This window comes from Aspergillus campestris, assembly GCF_002847485.1.
Source record: "Aspergillus campestris IBT 28561 chromosome Unknown P168scaffold_2, whole genome shotgun sequence".
Classification (NCBI taxonomy): domain Eukaryota; kingdom Fungi; phylum Ascomycota; class Eurotiomycetes; order Eurotiales; family Aspergillaceae; genus Aspergillus; species Aspergillus campestris.
This window is the reverse complement of record NW_020194337.1, coordinates 2,221,040-2,233,477: the sequence shown is the minus strand read 5'-3', so window position 1 is coordinate 2,233,477 and position 12,438 is coordinate 2,221,040. Positions and strand designations below refer to the sequence as shown.

Here is a 12,438-nt window from a genome sequence, read left to right as displayed (position 1 = left end):
CGACGGCGCGTCTAAATTGAGGTTCTTGGGAGTTGTCTCGATCCCTTTGATGTAAATCAAGACAACGAAACGGTCTTCGTGCTCGCTATATTCCAGGACACTCTGTATTTTCAAGTACTTGACATGGACAGTCAGCTACAATCGAACCGGGGGGTTGGTGGGATAACCACCACAAGCTTCCCCTATAAATTGCTACGCGAAGAAGAGCAGGAAGTTCGGATTGTAACGATTATGCCTGAAAGTGCGGGACAGGAAGTGCGATGTTCCTTGGCGACCGTATCATTGAGAAAACGGCAGCATTTTGAGGCACTTTCCTATGTCTGGGGTAGTGATGAGACCAAGGGGAACCATGAAATCATCCTGGACGGGCATTCCTTCGCAGTAACCGCTAACCTCGCCACGGCACTACATCATCTCCGACAGCGAGAAAAGCCTCGATCGATGTGGGTCGATTATATCTGCATAAACCAGCGGGATCTCGATGAGAAGAACGTACAGGTCGCGCTCATGGGACAGATCTACCGAAAGGCCAATCGCGTGGTGGCATATCTGGGGGACCTGACCCCACAGATCGAGCGGAGCATTACCTGGACGGAGAGGTATACCCAGAGAAAGGTCAACAGCAGAACACTTTTCTGGTGGAAACTCGACATCAAAGCCTGGTGTAGTCGCAACACGGAATACAACAAGAATTCAGCCACGCTAGATGCCTGTCTTGGGAAGAAAGACCTAATTCATCTTCCATATTGGACCCGCATGTGGACGTACCAGGAGTACCACCTACCGCGACACGACCCGATCTGCATGTGTGGGAACCTTGTCTTCAAAAGCACAGTCATCACTGATAAGGCAAGCAACCAACTGGACGATGCCCAAGTTGCTATCATACGAAAGACTCGGCCCCGCAAGGAGCATGATGAGCGAGCGCGGGCGCAGTTCGAGCAGGCGAATGACTTCAATCCCAAACCCGACTCCGCCCTGTACGGCATGTTCACCAACCACGCTGGGCGGAATTACGTGGTACGCAATCGTTTCAGTAAGATCCCAAGTGAGCCTCTTGGGGAGCTTATGGCCCGAACAGCGTCCCATTCCTGCCGCGATCCACGGGATAAGATCTTTGCTCTGTACGGGATGGCGCCAGCCGCTCAACAGGCGTATCCAGCTGATTACAAGAAGCCCGTAGAGCAGGTGCTGCGGGAGACGACGGAGTTGATATTCAACCGGGAGATGGGCCCAGCGATCTTCCGCCTCTTCCCCGTGCGACCGAATAATATCCATGACGAGTCGCTCCCGTCATGGGTACCTGATTTTACTCGTGAAGCGTGCCGAATGCCACGCCAATCTCAGTATAGTTTGCTCCGCCCCGATGAGTCCCTGACGACGCCCATCGGTCCCCATCGATCTCGGGTTTCGGACGATCTTGCTACGTTGCATCTCTGGGCCCGGCCCGTGGGGCGCTGCAAGGTTCTCTTCCAGTTCAGCCCGGACGAGCGTGAGGTCGCATCCCAGATCTGGGAATGTTTCCAGTCGCCCGACGCGCTCGGGAACAGTTTCTGGATGCCTTCGGGTCTCTCCGAGAGATTCCTGCGAGCATGTCTCTCACATCGCTGGATATGCTACCAGTTCGGGATGGATGAGATTGCGGACACCTTGCAACAGATGGTCCAGGAACGGACTGGTGCTGTGAGTGGTGGCGGGCCCGTCGACGAATGCTGGGCGATGTTGGAGGAAGAACTGCGTTGTAATTCCAGCAAGACTGTGTTCCGAGTGGTTACCTCCGACGGCACCGATGGGTTTGGGATCAGCGGTGTTGGCGTTCAGGACGAAGACTTGGTGGTAGTGGCCTCGGGGGCCCTTGAGCCTCTGGTGTTGCGTGGCAAGGTCGAGCTAGCGAGTCGGTACCAGTTGGTCGGGCAGGCCGTGGTGGACGGGGTGTATGAGGAACAGATTCCGAATCCTGTATCTGACCAAGTCCAGAGGAGACCTTTTGAGGAATTTGTTCTAAAATAGCCATTGACTCAGCTATAAACACCTTCCTATATGTTAGTATCTCAATGTATTATATCCGACGCTGTTGAGGTGGCTGCCTGAGGCGCGCGTCCGCATCCCACACGCGTTCTGTCGCGCCAGTGACCTCTACTTGTAACCCCTATCTTCGAGTACCCTGCGGTCTAGGCCAATGGTCGTCGCTCAAGTAGAATAGGCAACAACGGGGAGGGTGAGGGGCATCTGCATCCGGCAGTAGCCTTTCTGCTCCACATCTTGCAACGGCGGTCGCGAATCCCACAGAGATCGGCCTTTCGACTCCACCGAGGATCGCGCCAGCCAATCCAGCCCGTTTGGGGTAAATTAAGGGTTCGATCGCCCTGGTCCAGCCTACTTACTCCTCTGCTCATGCTCACCATTCTAATGATGAGCCCTCTGGTATCACCGAGGTGACCATGTCCGAGGCACCGATATTTGAGTGATATGAATTTTATGGCCCTGATTGTGTCTTTTGTCCTCCACGGACATCCGTTTTTATCAACCCACATAGGCGCCAACACTGGTAAACAAAACAAAGCAGAGAGGGTTGGACCAACGAGCGCATTTCCAGAATGTTCCTAAGATGGAGCCGACAGCTAAATGCAGATCCTCTGACACCGGAATAAACGACCTGCAGCGACGGCGTGAAAAGTGGCCAGGCTTATTGGTTGAGGATATCCTGTATCTCCATCTCCACCACTCATCCTGCATGGAGGCTTCCTCCAGTGCCGTTCATGGTCCACTGCTACCCACAAAATAACCGGGCTGAAGAGAGGCATGATTCATGCCAGCATTCTTGAGTAGTGCATCCAACGGTCATATATTTCCAAGCACCCCTCTCCATGCCCAATGTTCTCCAGCCTTAGCTCTACCAGTCATTCGTTTCTTGATTTACTACCTAGAACTCTATACTTGATCGTCCTTGGACTCAGTCCAACAGTCACTCTTTGATCAGCATCTCGCAAGCCGTTTGGCTCCCACGCTCATTCATATTCGCTCGCCTATCCTCGCCCCCACCCCCCCGCCAGAGTGCGCCGTTCTGTCCAGCGCCTGAATGGTGCCCTTGCTCCCCATTGTTAGTCCACCTGCAGCACCCGCTGCTTGTATGACAACACCCTCTCCATCAACACCAGTGATCGCCCTGCCACACATACGTTCCGAAGCCGCCCCTAGAATCCATTACGACTTGGAAGCCCACCCGACCTCTGATCCCCTGTCGCCTGCTCGCGGTCCATCACCTCGGCCAACTCTACTGGACAGCCGTGCCAACTCTCACGATGGCCAACCCACGCTGAAACGACAGGGTAGCACCGACTTGGTTCGGTATTTTGTACGTGTGCGCCTTGATCCTCATACCATTCCTCTGCTGACGGCCGTGTCAGCATGGCCCTCGCGACCTAGACAAGCACACCAAATGGCCGGTGTTCCTTCGAATGCACGGCAGTGTGCTGCCGAAGCTCATCATCCCCTTAACCTTTGTGGCGGTTTGGTCCACGGTGGTAACAGTCGTGTCCAAATACATATATGATCGTGAGACACTCCACCCCTCATCAATAGAAGTGTAGCTGACCGTGGTGGAGTCGGGATTGACAACATCTTGCTCACCGTAACTGGTCTGGTTGTTGGTTTGGCATTGTCATTCCAAAGTACCAGAGCCTATGAAAGGTACACCTCATGCCGCCACTCTAGGGACTGGCTCGCTAACAAAGTAGATGGGCTGATGGACGTCGGTACTGGGCAATGCTTCACCAAGCCTCTCGGAATCTGGCCCGCACCATCTGGATGTGCACGTCGGAGCGCGAAGGAGAAGAGGGCAAGGAAGACGTCTTGGATAAACTGTATGTCTGCTGTTAACAATTTAGCTTCGTTGTCCCTGACTCCATCAGATCGGCCATGAACTTGATTCTGGCTTTTGCGGTCGCCCTCAAACACAAACTCCGCTTCGAACCGGATGTCGCATACGATGATATGGTAGGTTTAGTGGGCCATCTTGACACCTTCGCCAAAGATGCCCATGACCGCCAACGGTTGGATCCGGCCAAGAAATCCTTCTGGAAATCTGCCGGTGAAACCTTGTCATTGTCTATCGCAGAATCCGATCCCCGGAAGCATGTCAAGCGATCGAAGAAGCCCCTGGGTCACCTTCCCCTGGAGATCCTCAATCATCTGTCTGCCTATATTAATCAGTGGATTGAGACTGATGCCCTCAAATACAATGTACACCAGACGCAGGCCGGTATGTCCAGCTTCGTCATTGTTTATTTCGATTGCTCCCAACCTATCGATTTGAGACCCCTTGCTCACCAGATGCAGTCAACTGCCTGACCACACTCAACGAAGTCGTCACTGGTGCGGAACGAGTGCTCGACACGCCCATGCCAGCGGCCTATGCCATCTCCATTGCCCAGATCACTTGGATCTATGTCTTGGTGCTTCCCTTCCAGCTTTTCGACACCCTCTCCTGGGTGACAATCCCTGGCTCGATTGGTATTGCCCCCTCCCCCATGGCGTACCCAACAAGCTCTAATCTCGCCCTACAGCGGCCGCATATATCATCCTAGGCCTTTCTGCCATTGGTCGCGAAATCGAAAACCCGTTCGGTGACGACGTCAATGACCTGCCCCTGGACACCTATTGTCGACGCATCTCCCAGGAGCTGGAGATTATCACCGCCACGCCTCCGCCAAGCGCTCGTAGTTTCGGCGCTCGCGACGAAAACATGGTACTGTTTCCCCAAAGCACTGCCGGATATCCCGAGTGGAAGGAACGGAGTGCCAAGGAGATCCGATCCGTGCTGCGGACCAGGGTGGCCGCGCCTCCTCTTACCCCCAGCGCATCGACCATCTTCGGTAGTCCCAGCCCCAGCGCCATGGGAAGTCGTCTATCGTTGTATCCGTGAACCGAGTTTCACAAGGGGTCGCACATATCCTGGACCCACGTGTTTCGTGGAGGCTTTCCGCGGACACTTCCGGTTTTTACTCCTTTTCTTTTGGTTATCGTTCATTGCACTTGGTTTGAAAAAGTTTCCTACCTTTTATTTGCACTTCCCTGTTCTCTCTCAGGTTCACTTTCCATCCCCCCTTTTTTATTCTGGTTTTACCATTCTTGCGTCGCCATTGTTTTGTTTGTATTTTCCCTTGGTTGTGTCACTGGGCACTGTGCACTCGTCTCTCATTAATCATCTGCCCCTTTTCCTTTGTTACCGGTGAGGCCCCAGCACGTTGTTGCCCAATTTTAGATTGGAAAACGTGACACTAGTCAGTTTTGTGTATTAGAAGCATAAGTGGATAAAGAACGAAAAAAAGAGAAAAGAGAAAAAGAGAAAAAGAGAAGCAAAAAAAAGAACCCAAAGTGATTGTGGAGAGAAAGAATATTATAATTCAAATCCTCCATGGTACTATCCTGTTATTGAATCTCTTATAACATTTTGTATGCCAGTCAACAAGGGCCGACGCGCCGAGAAATGCCGTATAGACACGCTGGAATCTGACATACCCAGCATATATGCTACAAGAGAGATATTGTTGCTGGTCCTAAGAAAAGTGCAAACAAACTATGTACACAACCCCATAAATTTCCACTCAGATTAATGGGATTTTCGCAGTGTTCACATAGTCGATGTTGTCTTGGCGTGTCTCCACGCGAGGCAAAGTCGTTCCGAAAAGGCAATCCCAGATACGGGTCTGTTTACCATAGTTATAGCTAGATTTCCAGCCTCTGCGATGGTGAAGATCATGGTCCTCGAGCATCAACTCCATTCCACACAGCTTCAACAGCCAGGTCCACGGGTTCACTGCTGTTGCCTGCATACGCAGACCGCTATGACCTAGCACTTCCGTAAACACAACATATTGCTGGCATATCCACCACTCGTAAAAGCCCATGGGGAATCCCATAAATTTCATTGTGCCGTATGCCATCAAAGGAATTCCAACGATGTCGAAGAATTCTTGGACCGAATCGGCATATGCCGTTAGAAGAGGGTTGGGATGCTTGGTAAGATGGTGTGTGCGATGGTATTTCCACAGTGACTCCGATTCATGCATAGAACGGTGAAAGCCGTAGTACCAAAAGTCGAGGACAGCCGCATATACGCCCGTTTCGAAGAACAGCCACACCCACGGAATTGACGATGGGGCTTCGTTGACATCATAGGCTAGGAAAACGGAGAACATTGGACGGAGTATAATAACTGACAACAGGGACTGTGCGGTAGTCCAAACCCCAACATCAGGCACCCCATCTCTGGGATGTTTATCGCCATCCAAAAACCCAATCTGATGTCCCACATGGCGGAGGACGTGGACTTCATGGACAGCAATCGCTTCTAGCGCCAAGCTGTAGAATATGTAGGCAATCCAGGGCGCAAGGTTTTGTCCGTAGTAATATATGTAGAGCTGGTGTAGGATGAGGGGGATACAGGCATGGCCGAGGACCCAAATATGAAACTGCAGCTCCGGTGCGTCGGGTACCTTGTCGGTCTTTTGGTAGACAGGGTAATCCTTATCCAGATCCAAATGATGGATGTTCAACACCTCAATAAGCCAGTGCCAACGGGTCCATTGTGCTCGATCCCATGACCGCCAGGTAGATTTCATCGAATCCTTTGGATTGCGGGCGACGGAGGCCATTCTTGGAGGAGGGAGTTCGGAATGTCGGGCAAAGCAGAGATGTAGTGGAATATGAAAATAAAATAATAGTGCGAAATTATGTTCCTTCGAATATAGTATTCAAGAGGCCACCTTAGGGTCGGTACCCCGCCATTTAAGAGCCATATATCAGGCTACCCCACGTGAAGACTTGGGTTTTGACGCTTGCGTCGATTTGGAACCGAGGTGTGGATCTGTGGGGTTTTAGTTCTTTCCAAGCACCGATAACGAATAACATGGGGATTGCCTACCCCAACACTTTCATATCAAGGTTTCACTGGGTTGTTTCTGCAACTTGGAAGCTTGATGGGGAAGTAGTTCCGAGCATCAATCGGCATACAGAGACGTCATATGTAGAGATCTTTAAGGGGGATGACGAAGTACACAGACATCCTTTCCATCTTGATGCGAGTACATTGACTGGACTGGGGACCTGCAGCCACTCCCTCCAATTCTCTGTGCCGTCGAGCCTATTCGAGATATCGGAAAATCATTATCCAATGGCCAGAGTGCGATAGACGGTTTCGCGGCCTGGTCTAGTGCCAGATGTTCATAATCCCGGTGGATGCATCGTTTCGGGCCACGTCTATATGTTTGTCAACATTCACATAAAGCTAAAAATATTAGACAGCCGCGTATGCTGTCTGCAGACCGGTCGCCATGTATCCTCTCTCTATCGTCGTAAGGCGTCATTATATTGAAGAAGGATGCAGTTGGACCTTGAATCAGTCGAAAGCCACCCTATGTCAATGGATTGTAATACATCTAACATTCCTCCGGACCTGAGCCCATCCATCCCGTCACAGATCAGACAATCATGTTCAAGGACCCAAGTCGAAGACGTGCTGAATCGCAATGATCACCCGCAAGAGCCCATGTTAAATCACTTGGCTCGCCCCACATTCTCGTGAGCCCCACTTCCCATGATGTTAGTGGACGATGTGCAAAGGTTACTTTATTGGGTATTCTCTGCGATAGGCACGAAACGAAATCCACGCTTCATAGGCTGCTGTCTGTTGAGTGCACTTCTCCATGGCGTCGTGAAGGTGTGTATTTTCGAACAAAATCAGCAACCCGGAAGCCAGTGATGGATAGACAGCACTAAAGCGGATGAATCAGCTTGTATATCGGTGGTGCGTCATAAATCCATCATAGAATCCACATGTAGCAAGTGCCAGGTAAATTATACTGGGAGCAATAAAACGGCATACTGACGGTCCTTGTTATAGCAGGTCAATACCGGGCTGTGGAAATGTATAAGAAAAGCAAAGCCTTTTCTTGGCACTTCAATTGGAAGTTATTCTACATTGCTAGAATGCTAGACATTAGACATTAGACCTCATGGGATGTGTTGCTAGTACTACGAAAATTCCTGTCATCAAGTCAAGCCGACGCGTCGTAAACATAGATAGTAATTTTTCTTAGCTTTCCCCAGCACACACCCGTCAAGCCCTTATTGAGTAGACTTGAGGATCGAAATATTCACTATTTTTAGCTCTAGTATTATATGCTTTAGCCTGTGTTAGATGACTCGTTTTCTAGGTCTGGCACTGACACTGATCTTTTCAGATACAGGTTTCTACAACAGTTCTTTCTAAGGTGGAATCTATGACAAGAATATACTTTCCCCAGGGCGACAGCCAAACTCATGATCTCTCAAAAACGAAGGGTTCATGATCTCTTAACCAGTAAGTCGGAATGCTGACCTGTGAATATCGGGATTAACCTGACTGATATCTCCAACAGGTTTGCTACCTCGTGGGTACATATTTTCACACAACCCCTGGCTACTATAACACGGTTTGACCAACGTCAATTCCATATCTGTTTCGAGGGGTCTACAGTATGGTATCCATCCACGAACAAGACTTTCGTGGGAGAGGATCAATGTTGTTAGACCAATGTTTGATATTCCCATCATAATGGAACAGTGATGGGTTTTAAGTCGGTGCTAGAAACATATAACGGATACGAACACTACTTTGTATGACTTTCAGACATGTTGGGCTAATACTGGTGGCTGACTCTTTGATGATATTGAAAGTCATTTCTGGTCGGGGAAACGATTCCATCCACTGCTGGTATCATCCTCAACTTAGTACTTAATCATATATATTGTCATTTCCAGGCTCTCTAAGCACTGTTGGGGTCTCTCACTGACTACCTTTCTCAGCCTCTTATATATACATCACGCTATATTAAATACCAATTGGACCTTGAAGTACTTCCATCACATGTATCTCTCGTGAAGGGAAAAGAAGGGCAATTAGGTGATACCATTCAAAAAAGACCACTCAGAAAGGGATGAGCTATAACAAGCGACTGACATAACCATGGCCAGCACCTTGTGCCCATTAGTCTTGTAGGAAGAACGATGGTGGAATCTGCGTGACTTAGTATCACGAGGTATTGTAATACTTCTCATGCTGACGAATATGCCAACATATTGTCCAGAATTCATATTAGGGTCAATGCCTGAATATTTGAGAAGCTTATTTTCAAGATGGCTGGATAGATATCAGTGGAACTGATCAGACTGACAAGACATGTAAAGGGCTTAGGACCTAGATGGCTTATGACAACAGGCTTCAAAGTTTGAAAGACACTACACTCCCTACTATTAAAATAAAAACAAGGGACTATTCAAACACATGGCTCTTATATCATGATTTTACAAGGGAGATATCCCTATGATAGTGTGCATAAATAAAGAAACAATATTATTGCGGCCCCTCCACGGAGCCAGGTATACTTTAGAGACCAAATAAAAAATCACTGCTAGGAACAAAAAGTATCAACATCCAAGCTAACCATTGGGTTGAGTCATGTAACCTTTTGTGTAATACTCCGTATCTAGTCGCTCTAATTGTGGAGAATATTCCATATCACATCAATAGCACCATCAGCTCCCTGCAGTCCACATCCAATAACCCCTGTTGCACCAACTTTGCCATCCTTACCAAAGTCTCGTATCGAATTAGTGATCATGTTGTAGATATCACCATTACCAATCTTGAATCGGGAAGAGTTGATGCCCTGGCCCTTCACGCCGAAAGCGCATGTTCCAGCCTGGATGAGCTGATGGTGACCGCCGTCGGGGTAGACTTGCCAGTCCCCTCCACCCTTGATGTTGTTTTTCATGATCTCGCAGTCGCTGATGAGTGGAGAAGCCCCACTAGTTTGATTCTCATAATCGTGGGCATCGACTTCGCATACAACATTGAGACCGCGCTTGTCAAGTTGAGGGTGAGCATAAGCTGCGGTGAGGAGGAAGGCGCAGGAGATCGTAGTAAAAAAGTGCATTGTATCAGGAATGGCAGAGTTGCCAATGGAAGGGCTATGGATATTGAGAAGTTTGTGGTCGTGGTTTGATTTATCCTATTTCTCGCGGAGGTCATGGGAAATAATATATCCCATTTCCCAGTGCCTCCTACACTCCTATACTTACAAAGACCAAGGCTTGGGTATGTAGATCTTTAAACGCGCGGGCCGTTGGGGCTTATCGGGCTATGGAAGGACGTGGGCGTCAGCCCTAGCGGCACTTGGTCACTTGGCGCCAAACTTCTACCCGCTGCTTAATGAATGTGAGTGACAAATTAATTATTTTTAAATCTGGTATATATGCCAAGACAGGGTGCGAGCTTATTCTGGCACCAGGGAGGAAATTGAGAACAGAGCATCCTTTTTCTGCTGATGATCGTTCAACTGGAATGAGTATATTCGACTGTCCAGTACCATGTACAGATATACCGGTGCTACAATTCTCTTTTATTCAATAGTCGTTTACATGCCCGGAATAGAATAGACTGTAGGCTTGTGGAGTATGTTTGGGGCCAGAAACCCATCCTAATGGAGAAGTTATGAGGATCCACGGAGAATTCCTCATTATAAGCACTACTAATAATCAGTAACAACTGCGTCCCACCTCGCTGGAATCCTATAGTCCTCAAAACAGGAGAAAGTGGAAATGATTTGCTGTACACAATATACCAATTCCATCTTGTGGGGTTTATAATGTGATGACCCTGGTACACAAAGAATGTGCGAAGCAGTTGATGGCCAATCCATAAATCCATATGACCCTAATTCCCATAATAATGTGTAATGGTACCACCACTATAAACACTAATGGGGGAGATGTACATAATTGTCATCTGATCAAACTAACTATAGCCCAAGCGTAATCATGACAGCGAGGCACATTTTTTGAGGGCCTTTTTGCAAGTTCTATTTGGTAATGATTATCGCTATCTTAGCATATCTAAAAAGATCTATCTGCGATCTGGGCTAGGCACTACACTGGTCACCTGAACTTTCCTCTTTTCCCGTCAGCGACAGACAACAGCACGGAAATAGTGAGCACGACGTAAGCTGCCCATGAAGTTGGATTAGGGGGGCAACGTTCTCAACATTAGGTTCTCCCCGTCACTAATACATCGCCAGCGCCGCTTACCATTGATAGGTTGGTACTTTTCCACGGCATATTAACCGTGAAAGGTTGCTGGCATAATTTGAGTCGACAATGAACTGATGGCTGCTGGGTGATTCTCGCTAGGATAGACACCATGAGAGACAGATGGCTGTCCATGAATAGAACAGGCTTGACTGCCGATGCGGGCCCCCAAGCTGTCACAGTGTCCGTGCACGGATGGTCGCCATGATAACTACCAACCCCTTCCTGTCATGAGATGAAAGCTACTAATAACAACATGATATTTCATTACAGAGGGGGCTATCAGGATAATTTCTAGTAGACAGGACTTGGCCAATCTTGGGTTTTTCACAGGTCCGGCCAACTTTCACGCAAACACAGTCTCGGCGCCTGGTTTCGCCGTCCAGGGTTTAACAACTTCAAAGCGAACTGACTCTAGCAGGCCATACCACTGGCTCTCTATGCGCCCACCTGACCGATCTGCCTCATAATCGAATCCAAACTTGTAGTTTCCCGGTAAGCGCCAGTCTCCTGAATCACATTCTCCTTCAACAAGATCTTGCTGTATCCCGGTTCCATGGCCGACACCACATTGTCCAGGACCTTGTGGCAGAGATTGTCCGGCCAGTCCTTAAGAGCCGAGTGCATATAGTAGGCTCGGGTGCCGAGTGAGATGGTATTAGACTCCACCATTGCTGCCTAGAGTGAGGCACGCGTGGCCTTAGTGGGTGTGTTCGGCATACCGTTGATCGGTTGTGGTTGGAAGAAATTTTGCGCCCCGACTTCAATCGAGAGTTCCAGACGGAGTCTCCAGCGCATATTCCAAGGCACGGCTGACCTCGAGAAACTCTAAACGGGCTCGGGGGCTCTAGGTTAGGTAGTCCTTTCCATGGCAAGAGATTTGCTGCAGCAATACTGGAATTTGGTCCGGCAAGTTCAGGCTCACGGCCAGCTGGTCCACGTCAATGTATACACTGTATGTCTGTCATAATCAGTCGGCTAAATTTTGGAGAGAACAAAAGTTCTACGTTCCAATGAGGATCTGGTCATGATAGGAAAGATGGAGATGTGTATGGCGATATCTTTAATTGCTTGACCCACTTTCGGCTTGGTTTCCACGGTATATGGGGTAGTATTCCAGAGAAATAATGAAACAACTCCCTGGCGAATTATTTGATAGTATATCAGAGTGCAATGGCCATTTTGTGTGGTCACTCTCAAGCAACCTGTATGTCAACCAATGGCAATGCCCTATGCTACAGAACCCTCTCTAGATGCGACCGATTGTGGCGAAAACCACCATGTCTGACTGCTTGCATCTTGATTTATCAC

At 49.0% G+C, this 12,438-nt stretch overlaps 5 protein-coding genes across 5 annotated transcripts; 2 read left to right on the top strand and 3 right to left on the bottom strand.

Moving 5' to 3' along the window:
• Positions 1-2,043, top strand: P168DRAFT_325044 (HET domain-containing protein). Its single transcript, XM_024840945.1, has one exon. The coding sequence runs from the start codon at positions 124-126 to the stop codon at positions 2,008-2,010; it is 1,887 nt and encodes a 628-aa protein (XP_024696267.1). The 5' UTR covers positions 1-123; the 3' UTR covers positions 2,011-2,043.
• A 927-nt stretch (positions 2,044-2,970) lies between these two features.
• On the top strand, positions 2,971-5,368 carry P168DRAFT_338749 (UPF0187-domain-containing protein). Its single transcript, XM_024841769.1, has 7 exons — positions 2,971-3,355; positions 3,408-3,555; positions 3,606-3,690; positions 3,735-3,863; positions 3,912-4,261; positions 4,339-4,512; positions 4,566-5,368. The coding sequence occupies exons 1-7, from the start codon at positions 3,080-3,082 to the stop codon at positions 4,922-4,924; spliced, it is 1,521 nt and encodes a 506-aa protein (XP_024696266.1). The 5' UTR covers positions 2,971-3,079; the 3' UTR covers positions 4,925-5,368.
• A 238-nt stretch (positions 5,369-5,606) lies between these two features.
• Positions 5,607-6,656, bottom strand: P168DRAFT_231493 (sterol desaturase family protein; the record flags this gene model as incomplete). The annotated part of the gene is made up of 1 exon (XM_024833284.1): positions 5,607-6,656. One exon carries the CDS (start codon positions 6,654-6,656, stop codon positions 5,607-5,609), a length of 1,050 nt encoding a protein of 349 aa, XP_024696265.1.
• A 2,880-nt stretch (positions 6,657-9,536) lies between these two features.
• P168DRAFT_316158 (uncharacterized protein) lies at positions 9,537-9,977 on the bottom strand (the record flags this gene model as incomplete). The annotated part of the gene is made up of 1 exon (XM_024839971.1): positions 9,537-9,977. The coding sequence occupies one exon, from the start codon at positions 9,975-9,977 to the stop codon at positions 9,537-9,539; it is 441 nt and encodes a 146-aa protein (XP_024696264.1).
• Positions 9,978-11,565: 1,588 nt separating this feature from the next.
• Positions 11,566-11,925, bottom strand: P168DRAFT_316157 (uncharacterized protein; the record flags this gene model as incomplete). Its single annotated transcript, XM_024839970.1, has 2 exons — positions 11,566-11,801; positions 11,850-11,925. The coding sequence occupies 2 exons, from the start codon at positions 11,923-11,925 to the stop codon at positions 11,566-11,568; spliced, it is 312 nt and encodes a 103-aa protein (XP_024696263.1).
• Between the last annotated feature and the right edge of the window lie 513 nt (positions 11,926-12,438).